General features: G+C 44.6%; 1 protein-coding gene across 3 annotated transcripts; it reads left to right on the plus strand.

The window, feature by feature from the left end:
• Positions 1–218: 218 nt before the first annotated feature.
• zfc3h1 (zinc finger C3H1-type containing) lies at positions 219–23300 on the plus strand. 3 transcript variants are annotated; one of them, XM_014971027.2, is made up of 35 exons: positions 223–984; positions 1987–2382; positions 2945–3132; positions 4060–4471; positions 4697–4905; positions 4991–5114; positions 5187–5281; positions 5520–5711; positions 6725–6880; positions 6980–7117; positions 7765–7883; positions 7961–8089; positions 8163–8337; positions 9166–9294; positions 11188–11859; positions 12420–12526; positions 12848–12979; positions 13315–13436; positions 13535–13636; positions 13710–13838; positions 14621–14795; positions 14870–15056; positions 15787–15975; positions 16267–16504; positions 16581–16686; positions 17038–17236; positions 17324–17418; positions 18053–18160; positions 18232–18336; positions 18423–18576; positions 18970–19070; positions 19165–19266; positions 19402–19441; positions 19983–20045; positions 22645–23300. In XM_014971027.2, the coding sequence occupies exons 1-35, from the start codon at positions 456–458 to the stop codon at positions 22753–22755; spliced, it is 6228 nt and encodes a 2075-aa protein (XP_014826513.2). In that variant the 5' UTR covers positions 223–455; the 3' UTR covers positions 22756–23300. The 3 variants fall into 3 exon arrangements, with proteins under 3 accessions (XP_014826515.2, XP_014826513.2, XP_014826512.2); XM_014971026.2 differs by having other exon boundaries at positions 225–984; positions 6722–6880; XM_014971029.2 differs by lacking the exons at positions 18423–18576; positions 18970–19070; positions 19165–19266; ... (1 more) ...; positions 19983–20045; positions 22645–23300 and having other exon boundaries at positions 219–984; positions 6722–6880; positions 18219–18336.
• Positions 23301–24038: the final 738 nt, after the last annotated feature.

Raw genomic sequence — 24038 nt, forward strand, 5'->3', positions numbered from 1 at the left:
CAAATATAAAAGAAAAAGTTTCACACTAGAATAGATTAAAATAGAATATAGACGTTGGTATTTTCCTGATCTCTGTTTTCCCTTTACTTCAATGTTTTTTTTCATCACCCAGCCAGTTTTCTTCGGTTCTTTATAACTCCCTGCAAAAAAAAAGTATGTTTATTTGGGCGTGAACCTCATCAGTTCATTCGTTTTCGATTACGGCATTTATTTATACAACAGTCAAAAAAGTTCCCTGAAGTTTCCTTCTTCCTTATATGGTCTGCTTCCAGATAGCTGAAGTCTCGCACAACTTGCTTGTATCGCGGTAGTTTGGATTAGCCGTTCAGCTAGCAGTGAGCTAATTAAGAAGAACCGGAGCGGACATAGGAGAACTCAGAGAACCAGCCAGAGAAGTGAGCTGCTCCGCGGCCGCCTGTTGTCCCACAGCCCGCGACCAGTGCGCTCACCCCGACATGAATTCAAATACAGCCGGTCGATCAACGCCAGAAGACGGAGAACTAGAGGACGGAGAGATCTGTGATGATGAAACCGAAGAGAGAGCTCCTCCGCGACGGGGGGAAGGGCGCAGGCCCCGCGGCGGCGCCAGGCCGCGGCCGAGAAAACCGCACCAGTCACCGCACAATTTGCGGCCTCTACTGGGACCACCACCGCAGGATTTTAGGCACATGATGCCCTACAACCCCGGACCTCACCTTCACGGCCCATTCCCCCCGAACCTCAGACAGCCAGACCGTCCTCCAGTCCCTCCACCTCCTGGGATGCCGCTTCCGCCGCCACCCGGCCTCGGTCTGCACGGAGAGCCCAACAACCGGTCCAACTTCTGGGAGCGGAGCCATGGAGCTCTGGGACGGTTTCGGCACCGGGGCTTGTCGAACGGAGGACGGGGGTCCTGGAACCGAGGTCGAGGTCTCGGGGGGAACAACAGAGGAGGACCTGGAAGACCCGGACCAGTGGACATCCACGGATCTCCCTCCAGAAAGCGTATCCTTCACGGATCTGACAGGTTTAGAACTGGACCGGACCAGGTTCCGAACACTTCAGGCTATTCACTGAGCTACCGGGAAACACAGAACCAGTTCAGAACCGCACTGCGAAAACATAACATCTTACCAAGTACTTTTGTCTAGTTTCTGGAGCCACTAGTTTAGTAAACTTGAAACAAAACAAAACTAACAAGTAACGTTTCTCAAGATGTAGCAGTTTTAAGACAGTAATTGTTCAGTATGAATGAAAAAGTATTAGTTCCACTGCCAGATTATTTTTACTTATGGGAAAAATTATCACTCCCCAAAACATTTATTCTCATTTTCACATCCTGTAAATTAGAGGACGAATTTCAACACGTTTGTAGCAAATATTCGCTGCTACTTCAGTAGATTCTTACAGATTTTATATTTATTTAATAGTCAAATCTGTTACTAACACAGTGGCTATCAGTGATCAGCAGCTTCTGCAGGTTGAATTTCAAATAAAAAACTACCTCAGATTTTGCTGCAGCTGTTTTGATCATATTAAGAGACATAGACTTTACCATTCAACTGTACATTTAAAATGTACAAATTGAGCGAAATTTCGTTGCAAGGCTCCAATAATAATAAATAAATTGTAATGAATAAAAAGTATCACCATAAATATATATAATAAAAGTGTAAATGGCAGTTTAGCAGTTTTATGGCATTAGGGATGCAGATGATGTGGAATTTCATTGTTCTGCATTTGAAGCTGCTGAATCGTGTTTTAGAGAAACATAAGTTCAGATTAATCATTACTCAGTCAAATGTCAATTATTAGTCAATTATTTCATCAAACATTGAGTTTCTGGACTACCTTCCCTAATTCTACATCAGTTTTGTAGGCAGGAAGTTCAGACTGCAGCTACACTAATGTCTCCAAAACTGCTAATTTTATAAAAAACTAAACTTTTCCCTTATTTCTTCCTCCCTGACCCATAAAGTGTTAAGTTTTCCTTATCAAGAACCTCAGAGAAGCAACCACCAAGAGTCCGGGTCAGGAAAGTGGGTCCTAACGCCTCCAGACAGGATCCCAGTATGAACGAGAGCTTTGAGGATCTGCTGTCCAAGTACAAGCAGATCCAGCTGGAGCTGGACTGCATCCGCAAAGCCGAGACCATGGCGCTGGCGCTGGAGCCGGCAGCCTCTCCCGCTGTGGAGGAGGTCCCCGCCGCTGCTTCTCCTGCTGCAGAGGTCCAACTGGAGGCAGAACCAACACCAGAACTGCCTCTAGTCGGAGCAGAGCAGCTGGAGAAGGATGAGAAGAAAGCTTTCCAGGCGTTCAACATCAAACCGCTGAGGCATAAACTTATGACGCCGGCGGAACTGGATGAGCTGCGTAAGAAGCTGGAAGGCCAGGAGGCAGGAGGTGAGTTTTTATCTCCACTGGTTTTCCACTGGGCTGTGGTGACATAAAGGTTTGTCCCAGTAACTACATTTTCTGGATGATAAATTGTCCCAGAAGTTATAGCAATAAACAATAATATTGTTGTTTTGAAACCATTTTCAAGTAATAAAATGGTAATCATTCTCAAACTTTAAATTCTAAAGAACATTTAATTCTGGAACTGGAATATATTTGAAATATCCAAAATAAATAAACAAAACAACAAATAAAATCCATTATGAAGCATCTGAACAAAATTGTCCTCCAGCAAAGGGCAAGTTGAGAGTAAAACATCAGACTGAAGACTTTTGTCATCCAGTTTTTGGTAGAAAGAGAGAAAAGAGAAAAACCTTAAATCATGCAGAAGGAAATTATCTAATTTGTTTTAATTTGTGATGCGATTAATTGATTTATTGCTTATTGCGGCAGGCCTAGTGACGTATCCACACTGATACGTGAGGCGTTGTCTGTAAGCAGTACTCAACCGAGCAGAACCTCAGCTTTCCTCTCAGGGTTTCACTCCACTGCTGCTTTGTGTCACCAGGTGCAGAAGCAGGAAGCTCCGACGCTGCAGAACCTGAAGAAAATGTGGCTGCAGCTGCGGAGGAGAAGCAGAGCGCGTCCTGTGGCGAGGAAACCATTCCAGAGGAGAAGCAGAACGCTCAGGATGTCGTCTTGTGCCGCAGCGAATCGTCGGCGTCCAGCGAGGAGTCGACTCTGTCATCTGACAAGGTGAGCTGAACGCAGAACATGGACTGTTTCCAGAGTTGATGCCACCAACCTGAGAGGTTGAGCAGCTAAGGGTGTTTTCACACCTGGTAGTCTGGTAGATTCGGTTACATTTTCAGCTGCTGTAGTTTGTTTCAAAATGTTTGCTTGTTTCAAACTCACTTGTGGTGGGTCTGGGCCAAGAACCACTGAAGGAAACAACATAAAAACCTCAGAAGAAGACACTGAGCGCAACTCCCTTCTTCATAAAATGCAAACAAAAATGGAGGATCGTCAGATTTTAGCGGCTGTAGGATTTTTTTTTTTTTTGTCTTTGGTAAAAGACTAAGAACCATTTCTCCCGTTAGTGCTAGACTCTTACTTTTGTTTTGGTTCCATTTACCCAGAATGCCTTGCGCTGTAGTCCACTTCCTGCTTTTGGAACGATCTCTGGTCTGCTTGGATCCACATATTCATTCAAACCACAGTTCAGTTAAACCGAACAGAGATCAAGGTTTTTAGGTGGAACTCTGTCTGTTTAGTCCAGATCATAGTTGGATTACCCATTCACACCTCACCAAACGAACTGGACTTTCTAGACAAACAGACCTAGAATTGGATTAAAACGGACTAATCGTGGATGGTGTGAATGCACCCTACAGTCTTTCCTCTGCCTACATCTCCCAGAATGCTGTGCTGTTCTGGATTAGAGTTCAGGGAAATTATTGAATATTCTATCAGACGTATTATCTATTAATATCGGTCTATCACGATATATATTGTTATCGATTTATTGTCCAACCCTCACCTGAGTCCTGCTTCTGATTTACAACAGAGCATTAAATCGTGTCAGTTTCCATGGTGACGCTGCAGCTGTGATTCTTTTGGATGTTTCCCAGTTTTAGTGTGACCTGGGTCATGTGACCATCATGTGTGTCTGTGTCTCCTCAGCCGGTGGAGAAGCTGGAGGAGGAGGAGCTATCGGAGCTGCAGCTCCGCCTCCTGGCGCTGCAGTCAGCCAGTAAGAAGTGGCAGCAGCAGGAGCAGCAGGTGATGAGGAAGAGCAAAGATCGGATCGTTAAAGCCTCTCAGGAGAAGAACTCCGGTCCCGGTTCTGGAGCCGCTACGCCGGAGAGGCAGCGAGTCACCACCAGATCCGCCTCCTCTGCTTTTGCCGCCGCCGCCGCCGCAGAGCAGAACAGGAGCAGGTCCAAACTGTCAGAGAGAGACAGAACTAAGAGCGGGCCCAGATTGGCCGACAGGGACCGGATCAGACAGAGTCCGAAGCCGGGACTCAGAGTCCCGATGGAGAGGAGCCGAACGCCAGGAAAAGCTCACGGAGCGAAGAGGCTGATCAGCCCAGGTGAGATGAAGGAAATGCAAGCTGTCAAACAAGATGGCCGCCCTGGGTGACATCACTCTGAATTATGAAAACCCAACGAGCTCATTGGAGAAAAGAATCCAGTTCTTCCAAAAACTAGTCTTCAAAAAACAAAAGTTTTATGAATGAATCGCCTGGCCCTGTAATGACCCTCCTGACCTCTGACCCTCCTGACCTCATCATGTCTGCCTCTCTCTCTCTCTCCAGGCTCCTCGGCCAAGCAGGCGGTCAGGAAGCAGCAGCTCCGCACCTGGAAGCTGCAGCAGCAGCGGAAAGAGGAGGAAACTCGGCGGCAGGAGGAAGAGGAGCGCCGGAAACGTGAGGAGGAAATCCGCCGGATCCGGGACCTGTCCAACCAGGACGAGCAGTACAACCGCTTCATGAAGCTGGTGGGGGGCAAGCGGACGCGCAGTAGGGTGAGAACCTCAGAGCCGCGCCGCGGGCTGAGCTCAGCTGAATGTGATGTCATCGTCTGGTCACCAATCAGCTGCCTGTGTTCAGTCCAGAGACCAGGACCACAGGAAGTCTGCCGGGAAGCCGGGCCTGGACTCCTCAGGGAACCTCTACCAGTACGACAACTACGACGAGGTCGCCATGGATACGGACAGTGAGACCAGCTCACCTGGTGAGTAGGATACACACAGCTGTCCTTTACTTCCTGTTTACGGCTGAATGAGACGTTTCCTGTTTCCATCAGTGCCGTCTCCGATGCACAACCTGCTGCCGGCAGACGAGGCAGCGTGTTTCCCTCCACTGGGTTTCTACGGAAACGACGCTGCCGCCTACGGAATGGTACGCTCCCCACGTCGGTCTTTGTTTACATCCTGCACCATAAATGGGACACTTCCCACCACACCCTGACCCTTCAGTATAAACTCTAAATGGAATGTGTCCCAGTACATTGTTTCCCTTTATATAATTTCAAAAAAGACCTCTCCCCACTTGTTTCTGTTTAATCAGACTGCAGTGGTGAATAAAGTAATCTGTGGAAAGGGAGTACGTTTTGGGTTAATGTCTCTCTCCTCCTCAGGATTTCTCGCAGGCCTTCCTCTCCCCCCTGCTGTCTGGTATTCCTCCACCGCCTCCGCCTCTCCCCCCGCCTCCTGATGACCTGGATCCCCCACCCAAGCCGCCGTTTGCTGACGAAGAGGAGGAGGAGGAGATGCTGCTCAGGGAGACGTGTCTGATGTCGATGGCCAACAAGAGGGTGGCAGCGGCCGAGGTGAGTCGTACTGATGAATAAGTGATTGTTTAAATTCGCAGTCAAATGTTCCACTGAGCTTTCAGAAAAACAACAATAGTTTCCTCGTTTAGACCTGATCTGATCTTGGTTTCTAACTATTACGGGTCATACAGGTACTTAAAATCCTTGAAAATGCTTGAATTTCAATCAGGTATTTTTTGAATGTTTGTGCTTCATATTATGTCTGCAAAGTTCTGCAATAAACTTGTAATATATGTTTAGGAGAAAAGACTCCTTGCAGAAAGTCAAGAGATTATTTATATTGTGTCAAAGCATTAAATTGGAACAGGAAGGTCATTCACCTCAACACAAACTGATTTGTTCAGTGTAACAAATATTTATTATTCCTAATGACTGATTTAGTTATTGATCTGTGTTATTGAAATAAAGGTTATCTTTTATTTTACATGTTATTGAAATTGGAGATTTTTTTGTTGGATTGGTGTTTTGTTCACAGATCAGTCTGGTGTCTTAGATGTGTGTGAGAATTTCAAAACATAAAATTTAGTTTAATTTTAGTTTATTTTATCCCTGCTGTATACAACATTAAAACCTGGTGTCTAGTCTGGTTTCTAGTGCAAATATCTTAGTTTTTCCTTATTTCAGTTCTTCTAACCTGAAAGTAACTTTTCAGCAAGATGCATGAGTTTGTTTTAAATTAATAATTATTGAATACTGATTAAAAATACTAGTTCTACTGGCAGATTATTTCACTTTTAACATGAAAAATGACCCAGTGGAACCAGTACACTTTAATTTATTTTCAAGAATTACTGACTGAAAACAAGCTCCTATGTTTGCTGTAAAGTTACTTGTCAGTTATTTTCATCTTATTTCAAGTGCACTACAAACTGAACTAACAATACTTGGTAAGATTTTTCGTTTTTGCAACAGTAATAAATGTGATATATTTGAAAACCCACCTTGAAAAAGCTGCTGAATGTTTCTGTGGGAAGCGTGAACTCTGCTACGTTTTCTGTGCCGATCAGAAGAGCTCCAGCGGTCCTCCGTCCCCCAGCAGTCTGCCTCCTGCTGAGCTGCAGCCGCCTCCCCGGGGGAACCTGAGCACGGTCAGCCTGAACACGGTGCCGCCGTCTCGGAGCAGCCGCTTCGGCAGAGCTCATCCTGCAGCCAGAGGTCCACTGGTGGTGAGTCGCTCCCAGACGTTCCCAGTTTTTCACAAGCTGTTCTGTTTTGTCACACACTGATCCAGGATCAGCTTCTCGCTCATGAATGTCTGTCTGCAGCTTCCCAGGCACAAGTCAGTGGTGGTTTCCCTCAAAGATTCAGACGACAGCGACTCGGACATGGACGCCTGCAGCTCCTCGCAGACTGTGTTCGGAGGGCTGGAGTTCATGATCAAAGAGGTCCGACGGACTGTGGAGGTGAGTGACTTTTTAATCCAAGAAGTCTGAGCATCCTTAAAAAGTCTTAAATTCATGTGTCTAAAACTAAGGCCTTAGAATGTCTTAACGTTTTTCCATTATTTGTTTAAATATTAAAAATGTTAATCATAATTCTTAAATTTTGTTGCGACAGGACTATTTAATCTTCTATTTGTAGTTTTTTTGGAGCGGTTCCCACAGGACTTTTCTGTCAGGCAAATTTTGAGTCACCTCATATCTGTTCACTGGAAAAAACATCAAATCTTACCAAGTGTTTTTGTCTAGTTTCAAGTGTAAATCTCTAGTACACTTGAAATAAGACAAAACTAATTTACGAGTAACTTTTCAGCAACATGTAGCGAAACAGCGGCCACTACTTTGGTACCTTTTTTTCAGTGCCTGTTTTTCAGAGGGGAACTGAAAAAAATAACTGACTTTATTCTCAGAATTTTGACTCTTTTCGTCATAATTCTGATTTTTTTCCCTCATTATTCTGACTTAAATCTATATCTGTAGTTTTTTCTGTCTTATATTTCACTCAGTGGCATTAGAAAGGCCTTAAAAAGTCTTACATTTGACTTTCTGAAACCTGCAGATGTGTTATAATCTAACATTCAGAGCATCCTCTGTTTTCTGATGTTTGTTAGGCGACGAAGCCAAAAACGGCCTCAGGATGTGAGAAGGAGAACAACCCGGTCAGAACCCCAGAATCTCTCCCTGAAGCCAAGAAGGCTGAGTACCGGCTCCTCAAAGAGGAGATCGCCAGGTAGTAGCAGGACGCCGTCACAAACACGATGGAAACGTTGAGATGTTTGAGGGCTGAAACGTGTCCTGATGCTGCAGCAGGGAGAAGCAGAAGATGCTGAAGGATCACGGCTCTCCTGCCGCGGCTGATCATGTTCTGGAGTCTTCCTCAAAATCGGCGGCTGAGCTGAGGCTGACTGAGACGGAGCAGAGACTCAACAGGCACAGGTGAGACACCTCAACACCTGCGGAGCCCTTTCATGTTTCAGCCAGCTCATCCTATCTCCTCCTGTCTCCACAGAGAGCTGCTGCAGAGGGACGAGGCCGTCCTCAGACACCTGCTGCAGCAGGAGCTGAAGAAGACGGAGACACTAAGAGCAGCTGAAACCAAGATGGTCAAACTGAGGGAGCAGCTGGCGGCGTCAGAGAAGATCGTAGCGGCCAACAGGACGCTGCTGAGGAAGCTGCAGGAACAGGTGCGTAGGCCTGTCATGGATGATGGATGGATGATAAATTGTCCCAGACGTTATTGTGATAAATGATAATATTGTAGTGTGAGACCATTTTCAAGTGATATTTAACAATAATGGCATAAAAATGCAAGAAAACACTGTCAAAGATAAATAAACTTTAAATTCTATTTTACACTGGAACTGGAAAACATTTTAAATATCCAAAATAAATAAACAAAACAACAAATAAAATGAATCATGAAGTCTCGGCAAACAAAATGATCCTTCAAAAAAAGGGCTGATTGAACCCAAAGCACCAAACTGAAGATTTTTATCCAGTTTTTTGTAAAATGACAGAAAATATTTCCAAAAAAGTGACTTTGAATGATCCCTTCTGTGAGTTGCATGGCAGAGTATTAGGGCCAGGCTATGAGAATATAGTCACAATATTAGAATAAATATGCAATTTTACCAGGAAAATTACAAGAAAAAAGTTGTTTTATTGAGAAAAGACTTGGATAGATCTCAGGATTTGACATGGCTACCTTAGTTTATATGGTTCTTTCTCTGAAATGGACTCAGTTGTTTGCATGATAGTTTCAAATTCCTGCTACTGATTATTTAATTCTGATGGTTAAATGATGAAGCATTTCTATAAAGCATTAAGTTTTATCTGTATACCAAAGTATAACTTCACAAGATGACATCACTCTGAACTATGGATAAAAACATCCAGATTTTCCACAAATTAAATCTTCTAAAACCAAATATCTGATCAAATCGATTAATCGCCCAGCCTCAGGTCCTTCTGCTCCGCTCTCAGAGCTCACAGCAGAGTCCTGTCCCCTGCAGGTTCACCGAGTTGAGCAGCGGGTTTCCCAGAAGAAGACTTTATCCGTCCGACTGGAGCAGGATCTGATGCAGGCCCAGCTGGCTGCTGGCAGAGGAACCAAACGTCCTGCAGAGTCCAACCAAACCACGGTGAGACTCGGCTTCAACTTCCTGGTCCTTACTTCATGTTTACAACACTCCAGAAAAATAAAAGCTCACAGAGCTACATGTTTTTACAGGACATAAAAACTCAATGTGAAGAGTCATGAAAATGTTCGTGTAGAGGTCCAAAGTCCTTTTTTAAATAAAAATAGATTTTACATCTCATTTGGAGTGAAAAGTTACAGAATTTAAGTTGCTTGACGTCCATTTTGACGCTTTCACAGCCAGTGATCCTTCCAGGTGTTGGTCCACTGTGTTGTTTGTTTTAGATTAAATTCAGAGTCAGAACGTTCCTCTATCAGGAACTTTTATAGACCTTCATGCGTCCTTCTTCTGACGAGCTTTATGGAGATGCATGAGTTCATTTTCCAGGCCCACACTTCCCAATTCTTTAATTACCATGAAATGACTGTTATTGATTAACCAGAAAAAAACTATTTTCATTATCACCAATTTTTAGGTGTGTCTGTGTACTTTCAACTTGTCTGTCACTTTGCCCCTGATGCATTACATTTTCCCTTTCGAGAGGCAAATAAAGGATATGCGTGTCCCCTGACTGATGATAGTTTCCATGAAAACGCATGATAGTTTTCAGTAGACCAATATTTCTGGTTAAAAAGTCAGGACTTTATTGTGTTTTCTCTTTTTAAATTGAATTGCTGCTAAAAATCATTCTCATAATGTTGAAAGTATTAAGATACACCTGCAACCTGTCTGAGAACTGATCTAAGAAGTAACAGCGCCCCCTGCGGTCAGTGTAGCGCCACAGTTTGGTAACACACCTGTAATAAATCTCCTAACCTTCCAACCGAACTGGATTTATCCGGAACTCTGCCGAACGTCACAGTTACAGTACAGGTAAACATATTTGTTCAAAGGTCATTTGTGACTTCATATCCAGGTATCGGTTAATTTGATCGATTAAGCCCTCCGTTTTTATTATGTTGTGATAACGATTAGCAAATTGGCTATTCGCTAATCAAAGGACTGCATGACTATCTACACTTGTTGCAGCTGTAAAATGACTCAGCATCAACTTAAGTGGTTTAGCTGGAATAAATCAAATAGGCTGCAAGTCCCTAACCTTGATATGCTAACAATGACTGAGCATCAAGTTAGTGGTTTAACCATGACTAATCGAATAACTAGCTACAGGATTGACTCAGCAATATTGGTTTAAGCAGAAACTAACTGCATAATCAGCTGGACAAGTTGAACTTGTTGGATAGCAAGGATTAGTATGAAGTTCCAGTGACGTTACCAGGTGCAAATGTCAAACCTGAAGGCCAATGACTCACCATAAAGTAACAGCAATTGAATCAGTAACTAATCAAATGATTTTTACAGGAGCTATATCTGTAAGCTAACAATGATTCAGCATTATGTCATAGCTGTTTAACAGCTACCTAATTAAATTACTACAAGAGTTAAACCTGCAGGCTAATAACTACTCAGCATCAAGTTACAGTGATTTAACTGTTAACTAATGTAATACCTGACTAGATGAGTTAAACCTTTAAGCTACCAATGATTCAGCAGCTATAGCAATGATAAGGATATGACTCAAATAAACAAATACTACAAGTGTTGCAGTGTTTCTGGTTTGGGTTCACTGGGGGGAATCCTGTATAGCAGGTGTCAAAGGTATTTTTGCAGCTCAGGGAGTTCTTAGCCGTGTGGATGCTGCCAAGAGAGAGATTGTGATAACTATAAATTTGTCGTATATTGTGCAACCCTAAAAACTCCTGCTGAAAACTACAGAACAACTGGGTTGAATGTTTCAGACGTTCCTGTTTTCACTCGCTGCGTTTTGAGAGATTTTCAAGGTTGATCTCCTGAAGTAAGAACTGTCTCCGATTGTGTTCCTGTTTGTCTCTACAGTCCAATAAGCTGCAGCGTCTGGACGCGGCGCCTCGCGGCTCTGAGAGACACTTCGCCGAGCTCATCGCTCAGAAACGGCGATTACAGCAGCTGGAGTCCGAGTACGCCCTCAAGATCCAGAAACTGAAGGAGGCTCAGGCTCGGCGGAACAAAGTAGTCCCAGCAGAACCTCCGCCTCCAGCCGCCGTCCCGCCACCTGTCCCTCAGGTCCAGCAGCTCCCCCCCTCCAGTCCCTTCCACCTGCCTCAGCCCTCCCTGCACGACCTGTCCCAGGACAAGCTGGTTCTGGACAGCGAGGACGTCCCTGAGGCCGAGGATCCAGAACCAGAACCCGCCCTTGCCCCAGCTGCGGCTAAAGGCGGCCGCCGCTCCTCCCTCCGGCAGTCCAGCAGCTCCTTCACCAAACCCCACCTGGAGACTCCAAGCTCTGCCCCCCCTAAAGACGGCAGTAAGCCTACCAAGATGGCGTCCAGCACCGAGATGGCGTCCAGCACCGAGATGGCGTCCAGCACCGAGATGGCGTCCAGCGCTGAGCTTCCTGCGGAGATGTTTGCCGGGCTGGACGTCGACGGCCTGAAGAGCCGGTACCAGCAGCAGGCCCGGCTGGAGGAGCTGCTGCAGAGGGAGCTACAGAAACTAAAGGAGGACACAGATGTCTCCCCCACTGGACAGGTAACGACCTCTGACCTCCGATACAGCTCTCGGTTAAAGCTGAAGTATGTAACTTATAAGAAATATTTGTCATCCGTCATGTATGAGACAGATCATCTGTGATAAAAATCATCTCCTCTGCTCCCTCCCAGTGCTCCCAGTACTAACTGCAGAAACAACCAATCAGAGTCAGGAGGAGGGTCTTAGCGCTGTCAATCACTCTAGTGTATTCGCTGATCACACACTCTTTCTCTTTAAGCTACAGCTGGTTAACTAAAACATAGCCTTCCACAAATGCTAAAGCTAGTTGGCATTGCAACTGATGTTTTTGAGCAGCAAGTACATGAGGATGATTGACAACATTAAGACCATAGGAGCCTGTCTCATGCCAAACTGACTTGACTTGGCGACACTTTTAACAAATATGGAAAAAACATATTTTTGTCAAAGTTGCATCCTGCAGCTTGAATGAACAGTTGGTTGGTGAATTGATATCACTGATCTGGTAGTTAATCATTACCAAGTCATTCAGAATGATGTTTTTAGAGTTAACTCCTGTTTTTCTCTTTGTTCCTGATCAGATGGTCCCAGTGGAGCTGGAAGCTGGGAACCAGCCCGTGGTGTCGGAGCTGAAGCCGGTCTCGTTTGAGCCGTATCGCAGCCCGCTGCTGGTCTTCAGGTCGTACCGGTAGGAACCACCAAGCTGCTTGCAATCACAACATCAACTCTTCATCAGACAGTTCAGTAGGGCTGGTCAATAAAAAATAAAATCGTTGCCTGGTCGTAATTAATAGAAGCTGTAAATCAAACAAGATGGCCGCCCTGCACATGCTGACTTCACTCTGAATTATAGAAATCCAAAGATAATCCACATTTTCCAAGTTTAAAATCTTTAAAAACCATATATTCGATTAATTAATTAAATTAATCAAATTTCATCAAATTCGATGATTTATTGCCCAGCAGTACAAATTAAGTTAAGTTTTCCAACCTTGTTTCTCTGTGGCAGGTTCAGTCCGTACTACAGGACCAAGGAAAAGTTTTCCCTGAGCTCCGTTACCTACAGCAACACCATCGAACCAAACAAATGTTTCTGTCGCTTCGACCTGACGGGGACCTGCAACGACGACGGCTGCAGATGGTGAGCACCCCCCCTTTTTTTAAAGTTTTGTTTACGGAGACTTCATAGTTTATTTTATTTGTTGTTTCTGTTGTTCTGTTTATTTATTTTGGATGTTTACAATGTCTTCCAGTTCCAATGTTAATTAGAATTTCAAGTTTAAGAATGTATTCTTTCACTATTATGGCATTACTATTATATTATTGGAAAATGGTCTCAAAACAATATTATTGTTTATTGCAGTAACTACTGGAAAAGTTTATCACCCAGTAAAATTTGCTTTAATATCAGGCGATACTTTAAAATGTGCATCAGAAACTTTGATGTAAACTCTGTTTCTGCCTCTCTGCCTGCAGGCAGCACATGAGGAACTGCACACTGAGCGGGAACCAGCTCTTCCAGGACATCCTGTCCTATAATCTGACCCTGATTGGCTGTTCAGAGAGCAGCTCAGACGAGGAGGTCCGCGCCGCCACAGGTGGGTCTAATCAGAGAGCAAAGAGAGAAGTCCTGGACTTTTTATCTGTCGGATCAGTGGAAACCAGAATCAACTGTCAAACTGTTTTCGTTGTGCAGAGAGTTACATGAAGAAGCTGTTTGGTCCAAACAAAGACCGGATGGGCATCGATCAGAAGGCCGTTCTGCTCGTCAGTAAAGTCAACGAAAGCAAGCGACACGGTTGGTAGTTCAGCCATCTGATCCTCAGCTGCTGGTTTCAGGCCTGTGACTCCATCTGCTCACGTCTCCGCAGTTCCTCCATACACAACCTGCAAAGACACGAGGAGGTGGAAACCGAAGCCGTCGGCGCCGGGATCCAACGCCCCCGAAGACGACAGCGATGACGAGGCAGCAGCTGCGTATCTGCCGCCTGCAGGAAGAGGTGAGGCCCCTCAATGCTCTGCAACTGACTCCAGAAATGAGGAGCAGCATTTTATAAAGCTTTCTTAAAGAGGCCGTTGTAATGTAAAATCGACTTTTTTGAGTTTTACATCATGTTATGGTGTTATTCCCTCATCAGAGACAAACCTGGAGTGTTGTCTTGATTCTTTCATGCATGCTTTAGAAATCCTCTAATCTCCATGGTAACCATTCAGCTATGCAAAACGCCTAGGTGGACCTAGATTTGCCTCCTCAGAGCTTCAGTTTCCAAGCTCCAGAGCTTCTGCATTACAAAGCAACTCCTCCACTCGGCACCTTCAGACTAGCCAGCAGTAATTAGCAAACACCTGGTGGAACCACGAGTACTGAGCTCATTACAGCAGCTACTTCTCAGTGAAACGCTGGTATAAATGTTAAAGGATTAAAGAGTGATATTATTATGACTTCTTGAAGGTGGAGTTTCAGAGAGAGCAGAAGTCAGTGGCCCAATTGCAAGGTGTCATATTTGATATATATAGGATTTTTATAATGAACTGAAGGTAACATTGTTACTTTGTTGTGCTATAAAATGGCACTACATGGTTGGAAAATACACAATACTGGTCCTTTAAGGCTTTGTGATGAAGCGTGACAATAAAATACATCACCATAATCAAACGGGACTGGATTTTAAAATAAACAAAAAAAAAATATATATATTTAAAATAGTGCCTTTTTAAAAATGATTTAAAATGTTTATGTTTTGATTCTTTCTGACGTCTTGGTGTCTTGGTGTTTGACCAGACGACCTGTCGAAGGGCATCATGCCGGCCGTGGACGTCGTCACCTCTGAGGACCGGCGCTACTTCATCAGCGAGACGGACGACATCTCCAACCTGGAGGCCAGCATCCTGGAGAGTCCCAGAGACACTCAGCTGTGGATCAAACTGGCCTTCAAGTACCTGAACCAGAGCGAGGCGTGAGTTCCCACCTGAGCTGCCTGGTCCTCCCCGGTTCTGGTTCTGGGTTTAACTGGTGTTTGGGTCTCTGCAGGTCTGCGGCGGAGTGTCTGGAAGCGGCTCTGAACACGCTGTCTCGAGCTCTGGAGAGTAACTGCGACGACCCGGAGGTGTGGAGTCACTACCTGTCTCTGTTCTCCAGGCGAGGCAGCCAGGAGGAAGTGAGGGAGATGTGTGAGATGGCCGTGGAGCACGCAGCCGACCACCGGCTCTGGTGGAACGTAGGTTCTCCCTTTCACTCCACAGGGTTCCTACAGGGGCTTAAAAATACTTAGAGGCTTAGATTTCAATCAGAGGGTTTTAAGGTTTAGAAAGTGTTCAAACTGCACAGCTTGGAAATAAAGTTTAATCTTATGTTTGATTTTTAAAGCATTATTTACAATTGAAAGCAGATAAAAGCCTAATAAAAGAACAGACATTTATTTAAAAGTTTAAAAGTTAAATCAGAACAAACTTTTCTTGTTTAGGTCAGTTAAAATTACATAAATTATTTTTATTTACTAAATGTCAGAAAACTTAGTAAAAATATTTTTTACAGATTTTTTTGTAACTTAATTTTTGCATTATATTTTAGTATTTAATTTGAGTAGGAACAACATTTACCTTAATTTTTAAAAAATTTAATAAAATTCAAAAATACTTTATTAATCCCAAAGTGAAATTAAATGTTTTTGTAACTTGTATTAATTAAAATTAATAAGATAGTGATGGCAATGAGTAACACAGTTATGACAGTTATAAATTAATAGTGAATTAAAACTGTCTGTTTCAGTTAATTTATGTTGTTTTTATCTCAAAAGTGATACTGGAAAGTTTGAAAGGTTCTTGTGTTTTACTGTAGAAAGTTTACCAAGCCTGCCTCTTCAGTCCTCGCTGATGTCGAACCATCAGGTGTTGAAGCTCCATCAGGAGTTTCTTTGGGTCTCACGGTCCGTTCTGTCTGCTCCTCAGTACCTGAACCTGGAGCCGTCGTTTGAGGGGAAGGACTACGTCTGCGACCGGCTGCTGCAGTTCCTGCAGGACGAGGCGGCGGCGGGCGTCACGGAGAAGCTTTCCTTCCAGCTGATGGAGGCTCTGCTCTACAGAGTGCAACTGAGTCTGTTCACGGGTCGGATGGAGAGCGCTTTGGCCGTCCTACAGGTAGAACTCCACCTCCAGGTCCTGACGAGGACTGTTAATAAGCAGACAAGAGTCATGACCGACTGCTGACGCTTTGGCTGCGTTCACACAGCAGACAAATGTGACCTAAAACTGCTTTTTTTGCCAAAATGTGACATGCAGACGACTTTTTTTACAGCATTCTGAACGGCCCAATTATGATCTTAAAAAAATCCGATTTATGACACTTTGATATGTGGAATGAATTCAGATACTTATCCAATGGTTTTCAAAGTGTCTGCAGTCAGAACGCTCACGCCGCATTTTTTCCAGGCGTCCTTGAAGTCGGCTCAGGACCACAGCATGGCGGAGTTCCTGATGGCTGGCGACCGGGCGCTGCTCTGGCTCTGCTACATCCACCTGACCGAGTTCGACCAGCTGCCGGCGAGCCTCTACGACCCGGCGGAGTCCGGCCCGGGACGACTCGTCTGCACCAAGTCCTTCCAGCCGCCCTGGAGGACGCAGGAGGACATCAGCACGCCGCACGACATCCTCATCGCGCTTTTCAAAGGTCTGAGGTGGCATCGCCGCATCTCGGCAGCTCAGACTCTGACCTGAGGTTCTCACCGGGTCTGTTGGTGTTTCAGATGCCATCAATCAGTGCAGTGAGGAGAGTATGACAGACGCTGAGAGGACGCTGGCCTGCATGCCGCTCTACACAAACCTCATCCTGCTTTATAAGGTTCTGCAGAGGTGAGTCCTTCGCTCCTCTCTCCTCAGAGAATAACTCGCCTTACAAATCCCAGTCTGCACCATAAATGTTTCCATCATGGTCTTATATTAAAAGCAGGGTGCATATGGAGTCTTAAGGAATTGGATAAGGAGGTTTTCACCAAGAGAGAACAAATGGGCAGATTTCTTATAGAGCTGAGCTGTGTAGATTGATTATCTCTGTTGGTTTTCCCAGCTTTATCTACTGGGATAAAGCAGCTGCAGACAAACTCTTCTTCACACTGGGATTAGTTAAACTTTAAAGAGAAAACGTAAAATTTAACTAATAAAAAGTTCGTTCCACCCTGATGAATAATATTTGTGTCCCTGTAGGTTCGATGACGGTGTGGATCTTTGTGTCTCTCTGTTGGAGTTTTGTCCCGACTCGTGCACGCTGCGCGACGCTCTGGCCGACCTCCACATCAGCAGAGGGAACGCCGAGCAGGCGGTCAGCATGTGGCTGAACGCGCTGGCTGACTGTCCGCACAACGCTCAGGTGTTCTACCACTGCTGCAGGTTCCTCATGGCCCAGGTGAGCTCCCCCACCTGCTCACAGACCGCCGGTTAGAGAGCTTACAAGCTGCTGTTCTTCATCCTGAGTCTTTAACATCCTCTGCAGGACAAGTCCAACGCCATCCCGCCTCTGTTCCGAGGATTCATCTTGTCACTCTGTGAAGACGAGCAGAGTCAGAAGACGCCTGTGGACGTCCTGCGGTAATGAACAGGGACATTTTGCACATTTTTGTATTTCGATTTGGGTTTCTACGGCTTCTAACTAAACGGCCCAAGTGCTTAAAAAAAAAAAAACCACAGAGCTTTTTTTGATGTCTGGAAAATGAGCCATTTCAACAACCTCCTTAGTAAGTTACATTTGACAGGCACTGCACTGTTTCCTAGCAACCCTAGCAGAGTTCCACCCGTTACCTAGCAACCCCAGCTGAGCACCAGCACATTTGGTCAGCTGGTTTTACCACTGTATGAGCTATACAATGGCTGCTGGAAAAAGAGAAGATTTTTGTTGTGGTTGACTTACCATTCAGAAACCACTTGGTGCATCATATGTGTCAAACTCGAGGCCTGGGGGCCAAGTCCGGCCCGCCATAAGTGTTTCCGTGGCCCTCCTGACCCTAGAGGTTCAAGATACCCTTACCCCTAACCCTGAAAGGAGTTCATAACAGGCAGAACTGAGACTAAAATCTGATTATCTAAGAATGCAAAAACTGTAATGGACATGTTTTGTATAGACCATAGATCTATCCTAACCTGGAAGCATAATAGGTCACCTTTAACACTCTGCAGATGTCCACAGAGGTTTGTGTGATATTTCCGTTGCTTTCTGTCCCATCAGTCACATCCTGGGCTTCTCCAGCCAGGATCTGCTGATCGGTCCCATCATCAGGAAGGAGCTTGAGGAGCAGCTCAGTCAGCAGACGTCCTTCCTTCACCTGCTTCACTGGTGAGTCCTCTCTCTGCTGGAAGCCTCAGGGCTGAAACTGGGTTTTCTTTAGAGTTAGATCTCTGTTTCAGTCGCTGGATGTGGCTGCACGGTTCAGATAAAGAGGCTGTTGAAGCGTTTGAGCGAGCGTTGGGGTCCGTCCTGCAGCTGGAGGAGCTTCACACGCTGTGGATGGAGTGAGTGTTCCCACTGTGGGATGAAATGTAACCAAACAGAAAGGTTTATCCCCGCTCCTCTCACAGCGACTCTGTTCTTCCCTCAGCTTCCTGCTGTTCAGCTGCAGACCGCAGACCATCAGCGTCTCCAGAAAGCTGTTCCCAGATCTGGTCCATCGCTGCCTCAGCACACTCCCGTCACGGTTGGAGCTTCCTTTTAATCCTGCACAGTTCTGGAGCTGCTACCACTTCCATAACAAGGTTAGAATTCAGCTCTGACTTCATCGCATCTCCAGTGACGACTGACTACTCAGACTGTTGGACAGCAGATGTCTGACTCAACCAGAAACCTCACTTGTAAATCCTGTAGTTATGAAATGATTTGGGTTCCTCAATAACTAAAAATCCTTGAGGGAAATTATCTAGACTTGGTTTGATTGGGGACCAAAGTTGCATTTTCAGCTGCTGCGGTTCATTTTCACTGTGTCAAACAAACTAAACCCTTTGAAAAGCTTGACTTTTTGTTTTGTCTGATTAATTGCTAGAATAACCAATGGAGTACTCTATTACTAAAACACTTCTTTGCTCAGCTGTAAAATCCAGTTCAGTGACAGCAGGACTTGTATACCTGACGGCTGCTGTTTCCTTCTCCAGGTTGTATCCCTCTACCTGAAACACGTCCCGCTCTCCCAGCACGCTCTGGTTCTGGAGAGGCTGAGAAACGCCATGCCGAGCAACCCTGAGCTGGGCCTTAGGTACACACACACACAGCCAGGTGTCTGAGAGTCTGAGGCCGTCTGTCCTGGTGGTGTGTTTCCTCTGTGTGTGAGTCGTGCCGTTGCTTTGCAGGTTGTTGCATCAGGAGTTTGTTGAGGGAAACATGGAGCAGCTGAAGTTTCAGGCCCGCATGCTGACCAGCAACACTCCTCGATGTTTGTCCAGCTGGAGAATGTGAGTGACTGTGGTTCCTGGCTGTTCCTGTCAGTTTGATTCAGACACTCCTGATGGTGTCGAACATGAAGAGCACACCGTGTGTCGCTCCAGTGAGATCAGAGCTGACTGACTGTCTGTGGTGTTTGTGTCCAGAGCAATCGCTGTGGAGCGGGAGCTGAAGGAGCGTGGCCAGGTGAGTCCCAGAACTGGGGGGGTCAGAGGTCTGGATTATCCATTAACTGGTATCATTCAGTCTGCAGCGACCCCAAGCAGCCACCAGGTGTCAGACCTGCTGATATACCTGAACACTTGTAGAGTGTTTTCACACCAGACAGTTCAGTGGATTTGGTTAGATGGGGGATAAAATTAAAACATTTATTGAATTTTCAACTGCTGAAAGAATGACATGTCCCCCTACTCACCTGTGGGGGCGCTGCATCAAGAACTACTGAAGGAAATTACACAAAAACCTCTGAAGACACAGAGCTTTTTGAGATTTGTTTCACACTAGAAACAAATCTCAGAATCAGTTGTAGATCTGGGATAAATGTCCCTGCAGCAGTGGGTCTTGGGGTATTTTTTGAATTTTGAAGCTCATCTCTCTCCTGCAGGTGTTACCTGTCCACACCTGTCCCAGCTCTTTTTGTTTGTTTGTCTCTGCTAAACTGAGCTGACGCTCCGGCGTGTCCGGCTCTTCTTCTTCTTCTCTTTTATTTTGTCTGTTGTTCTTCTAGATGCGTCTTCTGTATCAGCAAGCTCTCCAAAACCTGCCTCTGTGCGCCGCCCTGTGGAAAGATGTAATTCACCTGTGACACACACATACACACACACACAAACATACAGGTAACGCTACCTCACCTCCTGAGTCTGAGCTCACTCACTGTGAAATTAGGACTCTTATTTTGAAATATCTTCTAAGATCAGGGGTTTGAGTTGAGAATATCTGCATCAGCAACCTGGACTTGCAGTCCAGATTTGCTCAATCCTAGCTTTGAGGTTGGGTTGGGGCTGCAAAAAATCTTTCAGAGGGCCGCAAATGGCCCCCGAGCTGCACTTTGGGCACCCGAGACTTAGAGAGTTAGCTTTCAGAAGCAACTATCGATGAGTTAAATGAGTATTAATCAGTTAGCATAACAAATATTTTACTAATCAGTTGTTCTGACGATTAATTGGTTAAAAAAATTGTCTGTATATTCCAGTTAACGATTAATGGTTCACTAAATTAGTTGAAAATTATTTCAATAATCCATTAATTGTGATTAATTTGATTAATCGATCCAGCCCTACAACCCCTGGCAAAAAGTATGGAATCACCAGTGTTGGATGAGCAGTCATTCAGACATTTCATGCTGTAAAACAAACTCGGATCAAAAACATGATACAATATTAAGGTCATTCCAAAGTGCAACTTGTTGGCTTTCAGGAACACTCAAAGAAATGAAGAGAAAACATTGTGGAAGTCAGTGAATGATACTTTTATTGACCAAACACAGGGAAATAAATATGGAATCACTCAATTCTGAGGAAAAAAGTATGGAATCACTCAAATTGGAGGTAGAAAAAAGGACACACCCAGTCTATTTCCTTTCCCTAAATGGACACCTGCCCCAGATTAGATGTGCCCGTTAGTGTGCAGTTCAAAACACCTGCAGTCATGACACCTTGGAGGGCTGCTGGACGAAGTGGAGTGGCGAGAACCATGACTCCAACAAGAGAAATGTCCCTTGAAACAAAAGAGAGGATTGTGAAACTTCTTGAAGAAGGTAACCCTTCACGCATGGTTGCTAAAGATGTGGGCTGTTCACAGTCAGCTGTATCCAAGATATGGTCCAAACACAAACAGCATGGAATGGTTGTTAAAGCCAAGCGTACTGGTAGACCAAGAAAGACATTAAAGCGTCAAGACAAACAACTAAAGGTCATTTGTCTTGAAAACCAAAAAAGTACAACTAAACAGATGAAGCATAAATGGGAGGAAGCTGGAGTCAATGTATGTGACCGAACCGTAAGAAATCGCCTAAAGGAGGTGGGATTTCAATACAGGAAAGCTAAATGAAAACCAGCATTGACACCTAACCATAAAAGAACAAGATTCCGATGGGCTAAGGAGAGGCAATCATGGACTGTGGATGACTGGATGAAAGTTGTCTTCAGTGATGAGTCAAGAATCTGCATTGGACAAGGTGATGATGCTGGAACTTTTGTTTGGTGCCGTTCCAGTGAGATTTATGAAGAGGCCTGCCTGAAGAAAACAACCAAATTTCCACAGTCCTTGATGATATGGGGCTGCATGTCAGGCAAAGGCACTGGGGAGATGACTGTGGTTAATTCTTCTATCAATGCACAAGTTTACATTGACATTTTGGACAGTTTTCTCATCCCTTCAATTGAACAGATGTTTGGAGATGATGAAATAATTTTCCAAGATGACAATGCATCGTGCCATAGGGCAAAAACAGTGAAGGCATTCCTTGAAGAAAGACACATTCAGTCGATGTCATGGCCTGCAAATAGTCCAGATCTCAACCCAATAGAAAACCTGTGGTGGAGATTGAAAAAAATGTTCCACAAGAAGGCTCCAACCTGCAAAGCTGATCTGGCAACTGCTATCAAAGAGAGTAGGCACCAAATACTGTTTGTCCCTCATCAAGTCCATGCCTCAGAGACTAAAAGCTGTTATAAAAGCCAAAGATGGTGCAACTAAATACTAGTGATGTATTTTGAATGGTCTTTTGTTTATGTGTTTTTCATGATTCCATACTTTTTTCCTCAGAATTGAGTGATTCCATATTTATTTCCCTGTGTTTGGTCAATAAAAGTATCATTCACTGACTTCCACAATGTTTTCTCTTCATTTCTTTGAGTGTTCCTGAAAGCCAACAAGTTGCACTTTGGAATGACCTTAATATTGTATCATGTTTTTGATCCGAGTTTGTTTTACAGCATGAAATGTCTGAATGACTGCTCATCCAACACTGGTGATTCCATACTTTTTGCCAGGGGTTGTAGTTAAGATTGATGAGTCAATCTGGATCAGATAATTAGTTATTGATGCTCTGAATATGTTGGGTTTTTCAGCTAATGGTCCTTTTTTTTTTTTTAGCCTGCATACTCCAGTTAGAAATTAATTGATTACAAAATTAGTTGACGATTGTTTCAATAATCGATTAGTTACAATTAATCTGATTAATCGTTTCAGCCTTAGTATTGATGAGTCGATGTGAATCAGGTGACTGAGCTGTTTTGACTCACCTGTGTACAGCATGTTCACCTGGCCCTTCCCTCCGCCCCCTCCATCCCTGTGACCTCATCTGTCTGTCCCCCACCCCGCTCTCCTCTCTCCCTCCTTGTTCCTACTGCCTCCCTCCTTTCTCCCCCCACTCCTCCTCTCTGCAGCGGTTGTTGTTCGAAGCAGCGGAGGGCGGCGCCTCCGACCGTCTGCGGCGGCTGGTGGACTCCTGTCAGCAGGCGGGGGTCAACCTGAGTATCGGGGGGGTGGATCTGTGATCAGACTGATAGTAGAGCTGATCAGTAGGTGACTGATTGACGAGGTAAGGCCACGCCCCCCCAGCCTGCCATCCTCCTACCTCAGTGAATGTAAGTATGCTGCTGCTGAGTGACGCCTTTGCTCTTCATCACCTTCTCTTTAGTTGCTCTCACCTTTCAGTTGGACTCATTTCCCTCCCTTTTTTTAGTTAACTCACCTAAAGAGGGGTGGGGGCAGCCCCACCCCTAACCCAGACCCTCCCCCACGTTTTTGTTTTCTTTGTGTGTGGACTTTTATTTTGGTAAACCGATGAAAGACAAGTGTTCAGGTTATTGACCCAGTATCTGTGCGGAGACGGCCCCGCCCACCTGTGTAGTGTTTTCTGATTGGCTGAGTATTTGTAAGAGACTGCCTCGGAAACGGAAGGTCGCCGCGGGAACCAGCCGAGCTCAGCCGGACTGCTCATGTGCAATCTGTTGTCATGACAACGAAAGAGACTTTTGTGCTGCCACTTTTGTTTTCTACGTGTCAGATGTTATTAAATTATTTTATATAAAGATGGAAATGAGTGTCTTGGGTTTTTCTTGTGTCTGAGTGATTGTTTTGAATATCAAGATAACATCACACTATAAAATTAAATGTTTATAAAATAAAGGCTAATCCATGTTATATTTAATGTGGGACTCTGATTAAAGACACCAGAAGACTCCTGATGAAGACGATGATCATCTAACCCAGGGGTGTCAAACGTACGATTTAGTCCGGCCCGGGGGCTAAATGCATTATCATTATTCATGAAAAAAAACATATACTTCGTTTGATTGAAAATCTGCAGTTCCTATACTGTCCACGAGGGGCGCTGTGTTTTATTCAGTGCACACAACATGATGCAACACTGCAGCGGAACTAACAGCAGATGGCAGCACTGAATTTCAGGTTCTGTAAACAAGTTCGATTCTATGCTTTACCAGCTTTTTATTTTGGCCCTGGCAACCTCATATTTCTCGTGCATGCTAACATACATACATGTTATGTATGCATGTTTTTCTATATTTATGCATTTTATGCATCAACAAATGTACTTAATCAAATGTCTGTTTAAAACTGCTGACACTTCAAATGTGTGAAGCCAGATAATTTGTTCAAATTGCTTCCCAGATGTTGAAAATTGATTTTAAATCTTTTCTTAATTTTTGTCTGTTGTATTTTGTGATGCAGGACCGTGTTTTTAAGTTCCAAAAACTGTGAATAAATATTTTGCAACATTGTACAATCACTGAGATCAGTTCTTGTGCATAATGCA

Source organism: Poecilia mexicana, unplaced genomic scaffold (assembly GCF_051168715.1).
Source record: "Poecilia mexicana isolate PSO_F unplaced genomic scaffold, ASM5116871v1 scaffold_6, whole genome shotgun sequence".
NCBI lineage: Eukaryota > Metazoa > Chordata > Actinopteri > Cyprinodontiformes > Poeciliidae > Poecilia > Poecilia mexicana.

Bases quoted from the DNA above. Each gene is read 5' to 3' on its own strand.
- zfc3h1 (XM_014971026.2), top strand. From the start codon at position 456: ATGAATTCAAATACAGCCGGTCGATCAACGCCAGAAGACGGAGAACTA. The intron at 2,383-2,944 runs GTGAGTTTTTAT...TTGTGTCACCAG, and splicing joins GGAAGGCCAGGAGGCAGGAG to GTGCAGAAGCAGGAAGCTCC. The intron at 13,637-13,709 runs GTTGGTAGTTCA...ACGTCTCCGCAG, and splicing joins CAACGAAAGCAAGCGACACG to TTCCTCCATACACAACCTGC.